The sequence below is a fragment of the Sorex fumeus genome, unplaced genomic scaffold, assembly GCF_029834395.1.
Source record: "Sorex fumeus unplaced genomic scaffold, SorFum_2.1 ptg000015l, whole genome shotgun sequence".
NCBI lineage: Eukaryota > Metazoa > Chordata > Mammalia > Eulipotyphla > Soricidae > Sorex > Sorex fumeus.
In genome coordinates, this window is record NW_026606072.1 from 2,446,733 (window position 1) to 2,466,003 (window position 19,271).

General features: G+C 45.5%; 1 protein-coding gene across 4 annotated transcripts in view; it reads left to right on the forward strand.

Annotated features, from left to right (window-relative positions):
• RAI14 (retinoic acid induced 14) overlaps positions 1-19,271 on the forward strand; it is a 143,904-nt gene that overhangs the window by 105,430 nt on the left and 19,203 nt on the right. For all 4 annotated transcript variants that reach the window (XM_056112118.1, XM_056112116.1, XM_056112119.1 and 1 more), the window contains 7 exons: positions 2,869-2,957; positions 9,084-9,148; positions 13,877-13,934; positions 14,894-14,964; positions 17,382-17,488; positions 18,629-18,807; positions 19,081-19,109. In XM_056112118.1, the coding sequence (XP_055968093.1) occupies positions 2,869-2,957; positions 9,084-9,148; positions 13,877-13,934; positions 14,894-14,964; positions 17,382-17,488; positions 18,629-18,807; positions 19,081-19,109 (598 nt within the window). The remainder of the gene's footprint in view (positions 1-2,868; positions 2,958-9,083; positions 9,149-13,876; positions 13,935-14,893; positions 14,965-17,381; positions 17,489-18,628; positions 18,808-19,080; positions 19,110-19,271) is intronic.

The window sequence follows — 19,271 nt, forward strand, 5'->3', positions numbered from 1 at the left end:
TAAGAAAAGAGGATGAATATTTTAGAACTAAATAATCTGAAGGCAGACTAGTAGCCTTGATATCAGTTTAGTGTCAAAGAATCACGTGAAAGGAAGCAATTTGCTTAAAGGTAAGCTTAAACAGTGAAGTCACATGTGGCAGATTTCTTGCTAAAATAAAAAGTATTATCATGTAGACTTTTACAAAGGTTCTTTTGGTTAAGCTGTATTTAATGTGGAATTTTATTTAAACAAGTCATTGCACCTGATCGAAGTTTCAGTGTAGCATAAAATCAGTAAATTAAAAAAATTTTATGATTGAATCATTGTGAGATACTCAGAAAAAAGTAAGATACAAAGTTGATCGTGATTGGGCTTCACAGTGCTCCAACCAGTGTCTTTTTTTTTTTTATTAGTGAAAAACCATGAGGTACAGTTATAGGCTTACAAATTTTGTGCTTGGGATTCAGTTATACAATGATCAAGTCCCCATACATCCACCAGTGCCCGTCATCCATCCCCATGGGTCCCAGCATCCCCCCCACCCTCATCCCCCCCTCCCCCCCCCCCGTCCCATCCTGCCTCTGTGGCAGGGTATTCCCCCTTGTTCTCTCTCTCTTCTTTTGGGTACTGTGTTTTGCAAGAGAGGCTTTGAGTGGCAATCATGTTTGGTCTATCGACTACTTTTAGCATGCTTCTCCCACCCTGGGAGGGCCCTCAACCAGTGTCTTTTTCCCACAACCACTATCCTCAGCTTCCCTTCTCCATACCAGCCTGCCTCTATGGCAGACACTTTTCTTCTCTCTCTCTCTCTCTCTCTCTCTCTTTCTCTCTCTCTCTCTCTCTCTCTCTGAGTAAATTTTTAACATGAAGAAACATTATACACAGACAGTTGTTCCAATGCAGAAATAATTGGAGACATCAGAGCAGGTGGCCAACCTTAGAATGTAGAGATGGAGGACACATCAGATGTCATCAGGGGGCGGAGCCATAGCACAGCAGGTAGGACACTTGCCTTAAGGGTTGCTGTCCCAGGTTGATTCCCAGCATCCCATAGGATCCCCCAAACACTGCCAGGAGAAATCATGAGACAGAGCCAGCAGTAACTCCTGAGCATCACCAGGTGTAGCTCAACTCCCCCCACCTCCCAAAAAAACCCTCAGTCAGTCTTCACTCTTACAGAAGAGAAAATTTAGGCACATAGAGGTTGTATGACTTCCCAAAGCTGTATCACTAAATTTGAGCTGATTTGCAACAAGAAAGCGAAGTATCCTGTTTTGCTAGACTGCCTTTCTCTCAGACTCATTCTCAGGACTAAAGTAGCGAGTCAAGGTAACTTAGGTTTGAACAGACTTTAATCTTCCCTTTGCTAGTTGGGTGTGACCCTGAATGCCAGTACCAGATGAAAAAAAATATAGCCTGGGCATTGATTCAGAGGCCCAGATACTAAGGGACTCTGTGACAGAGTCCTAAAGGCATCTCATTAAACTAGGCTTACGGCGGGAAATCTGGAAGTCTCATTACCTTTCTCCTCAGGAATATGACAAAGGAAGGAAGGCTCCATGGTGGAGACTGTCTTAAAATGTGGTGCCTTCTCAACCTCTTGGCCTGGGTCCCAAGTGGAACTGCATGTCCTCCCTGTCCTTCCTGCTTGCTTCACTTCTGTGGAGCAGGGGTGATTGGTGTCATGTTTACATAGGACCATCTTTCAATGGCAGGTCTCAACAATCTGAACATGGTGTGTACTTTTCAGCAAGTTTAAACTAGTTCTGACTCTTATGCTTTTGATGTACATGTTAGTTCATCTCTAAACCACCGAAGTGTCCAAGACTTGACCAGTCCAGCCTCTTGCCGCCATTCCCAACATCTCCTTTTAATCCAGGGCCATGGGTTTGCCATCATTTGATACCTTTCATTCCCTGTCTGTTTTCTGTAAATCTCAGATTAGTGATCAGTAGGTATTTGTCTTTCTCCCTCTGACTTACATCACTTAACACAGTTCCCTCCAGTTCCATCCAGGATGCAACAAACTGCATGATTTTTGTCTTATGGCTGCATAGTATTGCATTATGTCTGTATACTACAACAGACTTTAATCATCTGTCATTGGACATTGGATGGACTCCATATCCTGGCTATTGTACTAAGCATTGCAGTGAACACAGCTATGCATATAACTTGTTAAATTAATGTGTTTTTTTTCTGTTTGGGAGAGGTAGAAGCCAAAAAGAAGACTTGTTGGGTCATATGGGAGCTCTAGATGTACTTATTTGAGGAATGTCCATTTATTTATTTATTTATTTTCAAAATGACTGAACTAGGCAAATTGCTACCAACAGTGAATGAGGGCTGCTTTCGACCACATCCCCACCAACAACTGGCTGTGTGCAGTGCTCTTGATATATGCCATTCTCTCTGACTTGAGATGATACCTCACTGTGTTTTGATTTGGATTTCCTTGATAATATGTGACAGTGAACACTTTCACATACTTTATTCGCCATCCATATGTCCTTTTGGTGGAAGTATCTTTCGGGTTGTACTCAGAGAACCATATGGGGTGCCATAATTCCAACTGGAGTCAGCCACATAGAAAGCAGATGCCTTACCCCTGGACTGTCTCTCCATCCCTGACTGTTGTGTCTTAAGACACAAATGATATCATTGAAAACCTCGGCTCTGGCTCCTGCTTTCAGTATTTAATAAGTGTCTGTGAGCAAATGGACCCCTCACAGCCTCCTCCTCATTTTTAGAATGAGGTCGGCAGTGGTAATCGCTTGCTGAATGGTTGTGGCGCTCAAGCTAAGGGCATACAAGCAGAGGCAGGAGATGTGGGCAAGGAGCTCTCTGAGTGGAAATCTTCAGGAGCTTGTGTTACCTCTTTTCCAGATTTCATCTTGCGGCTGCCAAAGGACATGTGGAATGCCTTCGGGTCATGATCACACATGGCGTGGATGTGGCAGCTCAGGACTCTGCAGGTATGTGGTATTTCTGACATCGCACACCAGCAGGAGAGTGGTCTCCCCAGGGTGCTTCATGGTCATTGTGGAAACTTTGTGCTTTGTGATCTGCAGATAAGCCTGAAGGAGCAAAGGGAATGGCCTCCAGTGGCAGGCTCCGACACAGTTCCTTCATTTGTCTCTGCCTTTACAAGCTTGTTTCCATGTTCTCAGTGATTTATCCGCTACAGGCTGTTTCTCTCTATCTTTTCCCCGATCTTCGTATCTTTCCCTCATGTCTTGCTTGCTAAGATTGTATTTTAGAGACCAAGTAATGTTCCCTGATTTTTGCTTTGATGGAGCATGGCGTGAGGTGACAGAGGAAGGATTTAGGCACTAACTTCCCCAGCTGTCTCAGTGAGGTCTGAACTCAGAGCCAGGATTCCCCGAGCAGTTGCCAGCAGTTCTTGCCTCTCACCACTTCAGTGCATCTGAGTCTCATGGGAACAGGAAGGAGGCAGGATGGGCTCAGCTGGGATGACGAAGGGAGGAAAAGGGAAGGAGAAGGAAAAAATATAGAAATAAACAACTTCGCCCTTTGCCCCCACACCATCCCACACATATATGCTGAGGCTGTTCCCTGTAAGACTCGGATTCCGTTGTCTGGAGGTTGCTAGCCAACTGGTATTTTTGTGAGGGGGGGATATCTCCCTGGGTGATTCTGATGTGAAGGCAGTTGGTGACATATGTTGAGGAAGGCAAGTGGCCTATAGGTACAGTGCATTCTTTTCCATTTTCTTGGGACCGGCCTCCCAACCAGTGCTCAGAGGACCCTAGAGTCACACCCTGAGAATCTCAGTGAACTAGATTGGAAGTTCAGTGCGAGGGCCTGAGGAGGTGGTGTTTCAAGGCCTCTACAGTGCCAAGGACCCTGAGGGCCACACCTGGCAGTGCTCAGAGTCCTCAGACTGCAGCTGGTGATGCTTAGGAGTAACCCCCAGACTTAGACCTAGAGATGCTCCTGGCACCCCCCTATGGTTCTCTGAGTACAGCCCAAAAGATACTTCCAAGAGGGCATATGGATGGCCAATAAAGTACATGGTCACATGGCATTAGGATGGAACTTAGGTCGAGTGTGTGCTAAGTGGGTGCCTGAACCCTGTGTGGCTTCCCCAGCCCCTGGTCTTCTCTTGGACATTGTTCTATGGGAAAGACCCTATGAGGTCTCCAATCTGGGGATCTGCCCTATTGGCCAGACCAAAGAACCTACATAAATACTGTGGCTTTTCTTTTCTCTACTGTACTTGAAAATCTTTACCTTTTCATTGACTTTTGCTAGTCTTTACTGAAATAAGAAATAGTCTATCTCTGTAGTCTTTTTATTGGTTTTTTTTTCCTTTTTGGGTCACACCTGACAGTGCTCAGGGCTTGTTCCTGACCCTCCACTCAGGATTTTTTCCTGGCAGTGCTTGGAAGATCCTATGGGATGTAGGGGGTCAAACCCGGGTTGGCTGCATGCAAGGCAAATGCCATACCCATTGTACTATTGCTCCAGCCCTATCTTGGCTCTTTATGAACTTATAATGACTCCCTTTCCCTCCCCGACAGAAACTTTGCTCCTCCACTCAGAATAATCATCTGGGAGAGGGGGATCAGTCATTACAATAATAATTGCTCAAAATATGGTTGGAAAACTTAGGTTTCAGAATTGTTTATAGCACATTTTTTAAAAATTTGAATATTCTCAGTGATTAGCGATCTTTTTTTATGTTGAAAGGTTAGTTCTTGGTTTTTGTTGTTGTTGTTCTGAGACAAGCCAGGAGACACATAAAGTCAAATGAGGTAAACTCCGTGTCAAATGGGTAAGACCATTTTAAGCAAAAATAAGGGATGGTTGCAATACTGCAGTGGTTTTCCTAAGGAGTGCTGTGGAAAGCTCCAAAAACACTTTGTACAATGGTGGTAGGTACCATTAGAAGAGTGAATGCTTTCCTTCAGTGACTCCCTTGAGGAAAAACACAGATTTATGTTGTAGATCTTTTCCAAAACTCTGTTACTTGGTTTCTATAGTCAATTGTCAGAGTCATACCACACACATATACATAGGATGGAGGATTGGTTAACACACCCTTGCTAAGAGGTGTGTCCTCTGGGAGTGGTGTGAGGGGCATTGGGGCAGTCTCCCAGGTACTCCCAGGAGTCAAGAGAAACTTCCTGCAATACCTGCACAGGCAGTGTCGGGCCTGCTGGTTCGATGTTCGGGGCTCAGTGATACTGGGGTCACTGCTCTCCCTGACATTGCTTGGCATCAAGTCTAGCGCCACACACACATGGAGCATATTCTCTGCTCCTTTGGGCAATCTCCACAGCCCCGGTATGGCCAGAGGATTCCTCTGGGCAGAGTTTCTTCTCTAAGAAGTCATAATCTAAAACCAGTTTCAAGAGAATAAAAGGAAGCCCCTGTTATTCGTCAATTGCCTCGAGCAGGCCCCAGTAATGTCTCTTTCATCCTAGCCCTGAGATTATATTCAAGGCTCTTTAGGAGAATGAGACCCATCATTGTTACTGGTATTTGGCATATTTGGTACGCCACGGGGAGTTTGCCAGACTCTGCCCTGTGGGCAGGCTACATTTGATAGCCTGCAAGTTTGTCCAAAGTAGGAATGAGACAATAAGATGTCATAAAAAAAAAAAAGTTCTGATAAGATGTTGCGTGGCCGCAAATGCGGCCACGCAGTTCCGGAATCTGGATTTTATAGTCTCTGAGTCTTGACCGCTGATGGTATTACAGGGGGCCAGGTGGTGGGTGTGACCCCCGCCTACTGGAATTTGGAGGATCTGGGTGGAAGATGCTCGACTCCAATTCAAGTAGGCTTGGAGGTCTCGGCCCCGGAACCCACGTGGCTTTGTCCCTCTGCCAGTACCTTCATGTGTGCGGAGAGTGGTCTCAGCATGGTAGCGGCTGGTCCTGGAGGTCTTCGGCTGCCGGAGCCCTGGTCGGGGCGGGGAGGAAAGCTCAACCCGCTCCCCTCCAAGGGGCCCCAAGAAGGAACACCCAGGCGCGGGGGCAGAAGACTGCACTGTTTTCGTCCGGGATCTGGATTTTATAGTCTCTGAGTCTTGGCCACTGATGGGATTACACGGCGCCAGGGGGCCAGGTGGTGGGTGTGACCCCCGCCTACTGGAATTTGGAGGATCTGGGTGGAAGATGCTCGACTCCAATTCGAGTAGGCTTGGAGGTCTCGGCCCCAGAAACCGCGTGGCTTTGTCCCTCTGCCAGTACCTTCATGTGTGCGGAGAGTGGTCTCAGCATGGTGGCGGCTGGTCCTGGAGGTCTTTCGGCTGCCGGAGCCCTGGTCGGGGCGGGGAGGAAAGCTCAACCCGCTCCCCTCCAAGGGGCCCCGGGAAGGAACACCCAGGCGCGGGGGCAGAAGCCCCAATACAGCTATATTTCTGAATTTGATGTTATGAAGCTGGTCTGAGAGCCAGGGGCAAGAGGGGTCAGTGGGCTGGAATGTAGGTTTTGCATGTAGGAGCCCTGGGTTTGCTTCCTGGTGCCACATAACCCCCCGAGCATTGCCAGGAGTGACTCCAGAGCATTGAAATGGCAAGTAGCCCCCATGCACTAGCAGGTGTGCCCCCCAAATCAGAAGACACAGATGTATAAATAAAATTTGACAGGAATGGAGGTAGTTCCATAGCTGCCTCCTGTCCCTTTTGTACAATAGGAGAAAATAATGTACTGTAATCCATTCAGATTGTCAACAATGCGAGGAACATAGAACTCTGCAGTGCTTCTACTCTTACAGGGAGAAAATATCTTTTTATTACATGTCCTTCTAGATCTTTACCTGGCATAGTTCGACCTCAAGGAAACTCATTTTATAGTAAGTTGTAGATTATGCCTTTGAAAAGTAGTTTGCTGCCAGACTCATTCCTACACCCCACCCCCACCCCCGAAACTCTTTAGTGTTCATTTCGCAACCGCATACCACCCTGTGAGTTGAGCCCCACACACCTGGTGTGCACAAGCTCTGTGAAGCCCTGGGTAGGACGACCTGGCCGCCCCAGCATGGGCCCTGCCTCCAACCCACTCACGGGGAGAGTCCTGCCTCCACCACGCAGCTCTGGAGGGGGACACGAAGGCTCAAGGATGGGTGGGCTGGCCGCATGTTTCTGGGGGCTGGCCTGTGGGAACTGCCCGTGCATTTGTTTCCAGTGCTGAGTGCAATGAGTGGAATCCGTCGCGCTCACAGTCGAGAGCCTTGTCCAAACATTCCAGGAGTTGACAATGTCTCGGATCTGCCAGGCACTTCCCCTCCGCCGACCAATTTTAGCAGTGAGGTCAGCACGCCGGCCCTTGACTTTTTGTTTTAGTTTGGTCTCAAGGAGGCACACACGGCTTTCTCGGGATTTCTTGAAAGCACACAAAGAGAGAACCCAGTAACAAAAGAGGGAAAAAGCTGGCCGGGCAGGGGGGAGTGCATTCTTTGTCCACAGCACAAAGTTAATGCAGTCATACATGATATAAACAATGCTTAGAATCAGGGTGGATTCCAGAAGTTCGTCTGTGAGGCATTCGTATAAAATTCAGAGTGGTGGTGTCCCCCAAAATGCTGAGGGTCAGGTTAGCCCACGAGAGCCTTACAACTACCTGGTGTCACTGGGCTCCAACTCCTTGCTCACAGTCTTCCTGGAGGGAGCAGGTCTCAGTAGAACAAGGGGAAGAGGGAGCACAGAGCTCTGTCGTCACACTCCCCAGGGCCTTCTTCCCTAACCTCTTGCACGGCCCTGTTGGACAGGAGGTAGAGAGTTGGGTTTCTGCTTTCCATTGCTTCACCTCCACAGACAACTCCTCTGTGTGTGTGTGTGTGCCCTTAATTTTCTCAGCACATCTGATCTCAGAAAAGGAATCTGCTCTTTTGACCTTCTACATGCTCGTTCGTACGCACTTCACCCTGGGCCTAAAACCCTCTAGTGTTATTTTCCAGCCATAGAAAATACAACTCCATAGGAGGCTCAGGTCTTTAACAGATTTCCAAGTTGTCTGAAGGAGTCATTCAGAAAAGAGAAATCGTATTTGAAAACTGGACGGCCACCATATGAGAATTATTCCTCTAAGCCAGTGATTCTCAATGGTGTGATGGCTTATTGAGCACAGCTGCCAATGTCTGGTCGTCTTTCTGGCTGTCCCAATGGGACATCAGATGGACAGAGGTCAGAGGTGCTGTTTAACTTCAACCATGCACATAGCCCCATTGAACCCTCCCCCCATCCCCACCCCTGCCCCCAGCAACATCCTCAGCCCATCTTCAAATACCGAGAGCTCTGATACTGAGACACGTTGCTTAAAGCATGTCTCCAAGTGGAGGTTGGCTATTTGCAGTTTCCTTAAAGAAATTACCTGGAAGATGTAGGCCTCAGAGTCTACATGGTTGTGTGAGGGAAGTGGCTCAATAGAGTATAAAAGGTGCAAATGCAAGGACCACTGTGCCTGGCACCACCAATGTGGCCCCCACAAGAAAAATGAGAGTGTTTGGCAGGGGGGTGGAATAAGGTGTTTTCCAGGTGAACTGGGATCTGACATGATGATAAAAACATTCAGAAATGCAGAAATGCCTGACATATCATTGCTCAAGCAGCTCTTTTCAAAAGAACTTGGACTGTCTGAGAAGTCCAGGTCATTTCTCTGTCTGGGGCTGGGGTCCATTTGAGGAGAGCGGATGGGAGGTCAGAGGTCAGGCCTGACATGCAGGGTGGTGCTTCTGCTGCTCTGAGTCAGCTTTTGTGAGCTTCCCTGACCTGAGGCTGGCTGCCTGCAGTGGTTGCTGCACCCTGGCTAGACCCTGGAGCAAACCATGAAGGCCCTAAGCGCAACTTCCATGGAACCTATCCCAAGTGCATTCACCGGAAGACCAGCCCAGAGAGAGCAGTTGGAGGGGGACCCTGGATGCCATGCAGGCAGCAGGCGTTCACTTGGGGTTCTCCCCACTTCTGTCACAACATAGGTTCCAGATAAGAAATCCAGGACTTATTCTCTCAAGAAACAATTCCGTCTTTGTTGGGAGCAGATTGTTTCCTCATAGTTGTCTTCATTACAGAGATAAGAATGAGATTTTCAAGGCATGACCTCTCCCCTTCTTGTGTTTTCTTTCATCCATTTAGGACACAGTGCTTTGCACCTCGCAGCCAAGAACAGCCACCACGAATGCGTCAAGAAGCTCCTTCAGGTAAAATAGCAGCAAGCAAACACTGTAAATGTGTCACTTTTTTTTTTAAATTTGTAAGTAATTTTGTCTGTGAGAAGTCAGAATACAGTTTTCTCCCTCCCTCCCTTCACTCTCACTTCTCTCTTCTTTCCTCTTTTCTCTCTTCTTCCTTACTCCCTAACCACACACACACACACACACACGCACACACACGCACACACGCACACACACCTACATATACACACTGTCTCTTTCAACACTGTCCCTGAGCCTTGAATTTCTAACAAGCTTAATTATGGTTTGCTTTCTTTAATTCCTGCTCAGGGCTGAATCCTGGCTCTGCCGGATCACTCCTGGCTGGCTCAGGGAGCCACATGGAGTTCCAGAAATTAAACTCTGGTTAGCCATATGCGAGGCAAGCATCCTACATGCTCCTATGTGAGCCCGGCAAGCTACCGAGAGTATCTCGCCTGCACAGCAAAGCCTGGCAAGCTACCTGTGACGTATTCGATATGCCAAACACAGTAACAACAAAGTCTCACACTGGAGATGTTACTGGGCCCGCTCGAGAAAATTGATCAACAACGGGAGGACAGTGACAGTGACAGATATAGATAGATAGATAGATAGATAGATAGATAGATAGATAGATAGAGATAGATAGATAATTTATTTACTTGTTTTGGTTTGGGGACTATACCTGGTAGGGCTTGGAGGCTACTTGAGGCTCAGTGCTTCAGGGGACCATGCAGTGCCTGAAATCAAACCTGGGTCTCCCGCATGTGGAGTAAGTGCTCAGTCTGTTGAGCTCTTCCGAACTGTCGAGGTGCATTTTTTTTATCTCTCTCTCTCTTTGGTTCACACGCAGCATTGCACAGGGGTTGCTCCTGGCTCTGCGCTCAGGAATTACTCCTGGCGGTGCTCGGGGGACCATATGGGAGGCTGGGAATCAAACCCAGGTTAGCAGTGTGCAAGGCAAATGCCCTACCCGCTGTGCTATAGCTCCATCCCCTCAAGGTACATTCTTTATTGAACTGATCACCCGAGGAGCTTCTTTCCGTGTCACTCTCCTCGTGGGGAGGGAGCTTCTAATTGGTCTTTAGAATGTCTTCCTGCTGCTCTGATGGAGCCTTGCTCTCGCCTTTATTCAGCATCTTTCCTTCCGCAGGGCTTGTGCTCTTAAAATAGTTAAAAACAAACCCCAAAAAATGGTGTTTGTTCCATGCCACTGGGGAGCCTGCACCCTGAAGTTCTCCTTTAGTCACTAGTCAGAATAGAGCTCTATGTGAGAAGCCAGATTTTGGCCCTGATTTCCTTTGTATGTGGCTTAGTGTTTTGCTTCAGTTCATCATTTTACTCATCTTTCTAATTTTAAGCCAATTCCGTGGTTTGATGACCTTGGCAGGACGATTCTAAACGATCGCTAAAGGTGATGACTCCTGTGAATCTTTAAAGAGGAATATTTACTGAGTGCCCAGTAACAGCCCATACAGTTCAGTCAGCATGCAAGCTGACTGTTTTCAGGATCAACAGAGCACAGTAAAACACGTGTTTGGAGAACAGGAGGTTCTTGGTTCTCGGTGGAGAGGCCAGGTTGGGCCTAGCATTTGTTTTCATTTGTCTTTGCAATTCTAATGCAGCAGTGCGGTCACATTCTTCAGCTTGTTCTGTTCTGGTGATCTCCCAGTTTCTTGTCTTGCATTACATGATGCAAATGACCACCAATGCCAGGAACGCATTAACTGGAAGGGATCTTCGAAGTGAAATTCAAGAAAAAATAGATCAGCAGCTGTGATGATTGTTTTTATTTTTTATGAGGTTTCTCACGAAAGACAATTAAATTAGAATTTTTTTCCCCCGTAGGGTGGGAAGGTCACATCTGGCCTCCTTGGGAGACCATATAGTTTCAGGGTTCCCCCAGACTCAGTTCCCACATGCACTTCAGCCCTTGAAGCATCTCCTCAGCCAAGGTGGAGCTTTTTCCCCCTGTCTCTTCTCAGACTGTCCACTCCAGAAAAGTGAGGATCATTGATTTGCCCCATCACCTACCTTCCTGTTTTCGCTGCTCTTTTCCAAAACAAACATATTTGCGTTTTAAATCTCCATTCCTGTTCTGCTGTGGGGATCCATACTTTGCATCTGACTCTGATTTTAGGGAAGAATGAACCTGTCAAGCTGGAAATCCTCATGGGGCAAGACCAGATATTCTAGCCTTGAATTGTAACTTTATATCTGACTATGCAAATGGTTGGTTTTTCTCTGGGATCTTTGAAGCCTTTAAGCAGTTCCTTGTGTGGTTCTAAAATTAGGCCAGCGCATGATAAGTCGTGACTTGATCCCCATTCTTCTCAGGCAAGGACCAGAGAGGCACGGCTCCACTCTTTCCTTTACCTGCTCTCGCCTACTTCACCATGCGAATCGTCTGTATGCTGTTTTTCTTTCTGAAGAGATTTTGACGCTTGAGCCATCTCTGTCTCCAAAGGGGGTTCTTTCCTCAGGCCTCTGGTCACTTCACCTCTCTTTTGGGAACCCTTATTCTCTTGGGATGTGACCCCTATAATCTCCCACTAGTCCTGTACCTTTTTTTTTCTTTTTGGGTCACACCCAGCATTGCACAGGGGCTACTCCTGGCTCTGCACTCAGAAGTTACTCCTCGCGGTACTGGGAGACCATCTTGGATGCTGGGAATCGAACCCGGGTCGGCCGTGTGCAAGGCAAATGCCCTACCTGCTATGCTATTCCTCCAGCCCCAGCCCTACACCTTTTATAGTGACTCCTTGTCACAGCTTTCCCTTATCCATGCTGTGCCCATGCACTGAGTCAGGCAGTAAAGGTAAGAGTCCCCGGAAGTTCTAGCCCTGGTGCAGCTTGGAAAGAAGCCCACCAGCACCTGGTCCATGCTGCACACCTAAGGACACTCGGGGGACTGTGGGAGATCAATGAGGGCGACTGTTCAGGGAAGGCCTGGGGACAGAGCTGGTATTTGACCTGAGAACTCGGGCTGGAGCACTATTACAGCAGGTAGGGCTTTTGCCTTGCATGCGGCTGACCCAGGTTCGATTCCCAGCATCCCATATGGTCTCTGGAGCACTGCTAGGGGTGATTCCTGAGTGCAGAGCCAGGAGTAGCCCCTGTGCATTGCGGGGTGTGACCCAAAAAGCAAAAAATAAATAAAAAAATAAACTGAGAACTCAGTGGTGCAAAAAAGCTCAGGCAAACGCTTTTGAACAGTCTGAATCACAAGTCACAAGAGAGGAGAAGAGCCGACGAGTGGGCATGGTACGTAAGGGAATGAGGAGAGAAGTCCAGATGCAGGCCTTGGATTTTGTTCATCAGTTTTGCCTGGAGCTGTGGAGTGAAGGGCTTTTGAGTCCAGAGTGACCACATGGAAATATCTCTCAGTGAGAGGGAGGAAAGTCAGTACCAGGGCAATCCCCAGGAGGCCCTCAGAGCTGCCAGGCAAGAAGCTGCTGGCCTCCCTGAGATATGGTGATAGTGGCAGACAAGGAGAAGGCAGATGAGCCCAGAGTCGACAGGATGTGGTCGAAGATGAAACGCCAGAAGAGGGAGCGAGATCAGAGGTGACTGACTTCTCACATTGGGGGTGGGTTGTGACGCCAGATTCGGAGGGGAACCCAGTGGTTTCACTCCACATGATTTAGGTGCTGATGTCACTGTCACTGTCACTGTCCTCCCATTGTTCATCAATTTTCTCAAGCGGGCCCAGTAACATCTCCATTGTGAGACTTGTTGCTGCTGTGTTTGGCATATCGAATACGTCACTAGGTGCTGATGAGGCTGTTGAAATGAAATTAAAGTCAAGTCTGGCCAACAGAGGACATATGCCATGCAGGGACAAGAATACCGACTCTGCTGCAGACTGCCTGGGTCGGACACCGGAGCCTGATACTTAATTTGTGACCTGAGCAAATTATTGACTTCATTGTGGCTCAGTTTCATGAAAAACATGGGGGCAGTAGACATTCTCGGAGGCTCATAAGGAGCCTTAACACAGTCTGTGCTGTGCTGGTACAGAGTGACTAAATAGACTTCGCCTGTTGTTATGTTAAGATACGTTGGCAGTTATTCACATTTAGTTGTGGATGCAGATGAGATTCTGGAGGAAGAGAACTGAGGGCCCAGAGATGCTCTGAGGCATGGGCAGGGCGGGAGGATCAGCCAGGCCTGGTCTGGCCCAGGGAGCTGAGGACGGAGTGCTGGAAAAGGCAGTGGACAGCAGGTGAGAGGTTGCTAAGACAGGACAGAGGTGATTGTCCAGGATGGAAACATGAAGTCACTGGTGACCTTGACCCAGGCCATCTTCGTGGTGTATGGAAGGTGACGCTCCACTGCGATGGGCTCAGGAGTGTTGGAAAGGCGAGAAGATAGGGACCTTAGGGGATTCTTCAGAGAAAGCTGGTTTTGTGAAGGGGACAGAGAATACGGGCAGGAAAAGGGGGAGAGGTGCCATCAACATGGGTAAGGCAAGAACTGGTTTGTTAGCTGGTGGGGATGACCCAGGGCAGCGGGTGCTGAGGGAAGGAGTGGAAGGGAGGGTGGTGGGAACAGCGGCCCAGTAGCTCTCCTGCCCTGGATTTGAGTTCTCCTTCCCGGAGCTGGCGTTGCAGAAGCAGGGAGCCGGGCCTGTTCATGCCCTGACCCTTCTTAATAAGTAACATCATCCCTGGTGGGAGCAGGAGGGAGAAAAAAACTGAGTTCTCTTAATATGCATTTATTTTTGTCTTGTAGTCAAAATGTCCAGCTGAAAGTACTGACAACTCTGGGAAAACAGCTTTACATTATGCAGGTAATGTCCGTTCTCTTATTTCATTCTTATTTTATTCTGCTATTTGGGGGGGGGAAAGTTACTTTAAAATTAATGCACGTGAGAAACCACAGTTAACAGTATCGTAAATCATAGAACCCCGATTTCAAAAAATTGAACTTTCAGCCTTTTAAAATATAATAAATTAATTTAAAATGTTATGTTTGGGGCTGGAAAGATAATATAGCAGTAAGGTGCCAGGAATAAGCCCCCTGAGCACTCTGGGTGTGGCCTTATAAAAACAAATAAGTAAATGAATAAAATTTAAAGTGTTAACTTTTTGCTTTATTTTCATTCAATCCATTAATGTGGCATGTTATTCCTGGCACACTTTGCTGACCTCTCATGACCTAAACATCTCCATTCCACTCAGTTAACCTAAATATTTGCAAAATTCATGGATTCTAACTGAGGAATTATGTCTTCAGCTGCCTGCCCAACTACCAGTGAAAATGACCATGGTTCTCGTACTTTAATGTTCTTGTTTAAATGAAAGAGATAGTCATAAATATTTGTAAACTGCAGGTAAGGTCTGATTCCAGTTTGTGATTTGGAGAGCCAAAGGAGCATCAATTTGTTTTATTCATCCATGTTTTTACTATCAGTCATGCTTCATGTGGCAAGACATTGCACACTGAACTCTGAGACTACTCCATTTCTAAGTTTTGAGCTAGTTGTAGAAAAATCCAAATCTTATGAAAAGCTGAAATAAACACAGGCTTAAAGGCAACAGCACAACCTTCCAACACCCATACCCACCTGCAAAACTCAGCAGTAAGTTAAAATAATACCTTGGAAAGAAGCTTCCGAGCACCATCTTCTTGCAACTAGACTGAAAGAATTCAGAAGGGCCGACTGGGGTAGTTTCCTTACAGGGTATGTTGGGTGTCCCAGGTGTGAGAGCAGTTTTGTCACTTACTCTTTGTCTTTCCTCCCCTTAGCTGTGCAGGGCTGCCTGCAAGCAGTGCAGGTTCTCTGTGAGCACAAAAGCCCCATCAACCTCAAGGACTTGGTAAGTACTGGGAGGCCACAAGAGGTGAAAGACTGATGCTGGCTTAAGAGCACCCAGGGCTACTTTTAAGGGTCACTGAGTCTTTAGACCGAAATCTGTGGCAAAATTCCTTTGCCTTTCATTGAATCCTCTTTTGCAAAATGCCCTTAACTTTTTTTTTAATTTTTATTAGTAGAAACACCATGAGGTACAGTTGTAGACTTACAAATTTTTGTGCTTGGATTTCAGTTATACAATGATCCCCTCCCCCCCATCCCACCCTGCCTCTGTGGCAGGGCATTCCCTTTTGTTCTCTCTCTCCTTTTGGGTGCTGTGGTTTGCAAAAGAGGCATTGAGTGGCAATCATGTTCGGTCTGTAGTCTACTTACAGCATGCATCTCCCATCCTGGAAGGATTCTCCCAACACCCTTTATTTGGTGCTCCCTTCTCTGTCTGAGCTGCCTTTTCCCCTAGCTGGCCTCTAAGCCAAGGAGTAAACCTCCTGGTACTTAAATCTTAATGCTCCCCGCTCCTGAAACTGTCAGCCACACCCTTTTGTAGTATGCACTGCCTACAATGTGTGCTTGTTTCGATGAATCTACATGCCATCCACCATCACCCTAAATATTAGTAAGATTGACTTTCTTAATCTCCAGAAGTAAGTCTAAATGAAGTTCTTTTACCTTCTCATTTTTCTTTTCCTTTTACTACTTATTTTTTTGTTTTGAGCTCACACCTACTAGTGTTCAGGCTTTCAGCAGTGTCCAGGAGGCTCCTCCCAGCTCAGGACTTGGGGCCTCTCTCCTAGCAGTGTTAGGGGAGATGGAACCCATGCCCCACAGAACACAAGGCATGTACTCAGCCCCTTGAGTCATATCTCCTGCTCTACTTTTCCCATTTAGTGGAAACATAGCCAGTGGTGCTCAGGGGCCACTCCTGACTGTGACTGGGATCAATCCTAGAGATGCTCCGGGACCATATTGCTGCCAGGGATCAAACCAGGGTTGGGTGCATGCAGGGCCAGCTGTGCTCTCTCTCTCTCTAGCCTTCATCTTGTTTCACCTTAAGTACCCCTGGTCAGGATTTTCCAACTTTGAGGACCACTTCTAGCTTATTTTAACCTTGCTGGGCTAGTTTACAAACAATATATGTCTACAGTGATAGATTTCCTGCTATATCATTGAAATTGACAGGCACTTATTCCTGATAAGGATAATATACAGTGAGTATTGAAAATGTACAAATAAATTCTCACTCCCTGACTGTTAAATCACCTGGGATGCGATTTAAGCTCCTAATTGAATAATAATATTTTTATTATTGATAATGTTACTGTGGTTAATAACTAGGTATAAAACGTATAGAAAACTTTATAACTTTCCAGAGAAAATATTTCAGAAATATGGCTAAAAATCTACTTTAAGAGTAGACTCTATATTGCTTCTCGGCCTTTTGGCTAAGATCAAAGAAGAGTAGACACTGTCATTAAGTAGCAACTATAAAAATCCCTATGTTGAAATAATGGGAAATTTTTGGTCTTTTTTCTTTGCCTATTTGAATACTTTCATTTAAAAAAAATTACCGCCAACTCCTTTTATGGGTCATGTTCAGGGAAGGAGTAAATTCTTCTCTTGATGGTTTGTATCATTTCATTTGAGTCTTCTTCCTCAAGAAGACCATGAAAGCACTCACTTGAATATTCTATTATTTTTCATTTGTTTCGTATTGCAATATTTAAATTCCTAATCTACCTTTCATATTCTATGTGTGAAGCAGGCCTCTATCTTTTTGTTTTTCTGAAACAATTTTTAATTGTCGTAACATTAACAGAATCAGTTTTTCCTTAAGTCCTACATCAGTAAGGGGCACCATCTTAGTTCTTTCGTGTTTTGATACCTAGAATGATTCAAGAAGAGTGAAATTTCTGAAAATGAAGTGGCAGGATATGTGAAGATCACTCAGATAAAGCTTCTAGAATACACTGGGACCTACTGATGCCAACTGGAATGAGTCCTTTATTTCTCCAAGACCATCAGCCCTTTTTAGACATAGTAGCCTTGCTTCAAGCCTTTGATATTTGTTGTTAACATATTAATCACCAGACCGAGTGACAAGGGAATAAGCAGCTCAAGAGGTGGAGAATCCTGAGGAAATTCCCAGAGAGTCGTACTAAGATGGACTGGTGGTCCTCTGGGAGTAGATTTTCATGGCAGGTCAAACATAGCACCAGCAGAATAATTCAGGAATGCCTGCAGAAGTCCATGGTTCTTGAACACTTGGTTCTTTTTCTTTCTCTCCCCTCACATTATTTTAAACTTGTTTAAATAATTTTTTAATGTTTTTGTTTCCCTAAAATATAAAAAAGGAGGAACAGGAATCATTACAAATTCAGGCATTCTGTGCCTGAGTAAAAGCCTTAATCTGAATTTGTCTCCTAGGATGGAAATATACCATTGCTTCTTGCAGTACAGAATGGCCACAGTGAGGTCTGTCGGTTTCTCCTGGATCACGGAGCAGATGTCAATTCCAGGGATAAGAATGGAAGGTACCACAGAATTAATAATCGTGATTTCTGTGATGTCCACGCTCCAAGAGTTTTTCAAGTGATCACTGATATTCGATCCTTTGTTACAGAAAACTTTTAATTTCTTTACAGTTTTTTGTGGGGTTGGAGGGAGTTTTGGTTCATACCAGGCAGCAGTGTTCAGGAGCTACCCCTGGTTCTGTGCTCAGGGGTCATTCCTGGCTTTGCTGGGCGAACATATGCAGTATCAGAGAGTGAACCAGATTCAGCTGCATGCAAGGCTAGTGCCTTAACCCTTGGAGTAGCTTAATTGCTTTATTTTTAAAAATCTTTTGCATTATTTTGATACTGAAGAATCTGTCTTGAGTTTTGAAACTTCCCCCCAAACTCTTGGCACGTTTATTGCTGACTGAGTCTGTGATGAGATTATTAAATGTTAAAGTTGAATAAGTCATGTCTTTTGACTTTCATCAAGATAAACACATTTGCTGCTTTGGGAGAATAATCTCTTTTTCTTTAAATTGAGCAACCAAAGCTTTCATGTTTCAGTCACATAGTAATCGAACAGCCATCCCTCCATCAGTGTACATTTTCCACCACCATTGTCCCCAGTATCCCCACCCCCACCCAACCCATACCCTGCCTCTATGGCAGTTTCCTTCTTTCTCTCTACGTTGGGGCATTATGGTTTGCAATACAGATACTGAGTGGTTATCATGTTTGGCCTGTCGTCTACTGTCAGCACACATCTCCCATCCCGAGTGATCCCTCCAACCATCACTGACTTAGTGATCCATTCTCTATCCCAGCTGCCTTCTCCCTCAGCTTGGAGAATAATCTTAGCAATGCATGGACACTTAAAACAGATCAAAGTGGAGGGCATTATTTGTGCTGGCTGTATTAAATTCCATTGTATTTATATTATAGAAGATGAGGGCTGTGTTATTGGATATAATATGGTTCAATGTTTTCATTTCGTCTAAAGTGTTCAAAAGTAACTACCTCATTTTATCTTGATAGCATTCCATTTTGAATTCCCTAGAAGATTAAGTGTAGTAAAGGTTTAATCTTCCCTTTTTATAAGATAGTTGGAATGAGGTCCCAATGAAAGAGTTTTCCTCATTTTATTAGTACTAGTTTGATGTCTCATTTTCTCTTTAGAACCGCCCTTATGCTGGCTTGTGAAATCGGCAACTCTAACATTGTGGACGCCTTAATTAAGAAGGGTGCAGACCTCACCCTGACAGACTCTCTCGGACACAATGCCTTACATTATTCCAGACTCTCAGAGAATGCAGGAATTCAAAGCCTTCTATTATCAAAAATCTCTCAGGATGCTGGTATGTGAAAGAAAACAGCCATTGTTGTTTTAAGTTTATCCACTCCTCTTTCCCCAAAGGATGAAGGAATTTGCGTGATATTATTTATTTCATTATGATTTTAAACACATTCTTGAAGAAAAATGAAGTGTGATGTGTTGTATGTGTATATGCTTGTGTACATACTTGTACACATGTATGGCTGTGTGTATTCCCCCAACCAAAGTAAATATGAGAATGGATATGAGTTATGATGCTTTTTATAGTTATTTTTTTCCCTGCTTTCTCCTCTAGATTTAAAGACACCAACCAAACCAAAGCAGGTATTTATCTTTGGGGGAAGGGATTTTTTTTTAATCTTTGTTGCATTTTGAAAACTTTCTGATTAAAACACTGGTCTGCTAGAAAAGTGAAAAGGCTATGTTGAAGATACTTAAGAAATGAAATGTCTTTAGGATTTTTATTAAGATGATAATTGTTTTTTA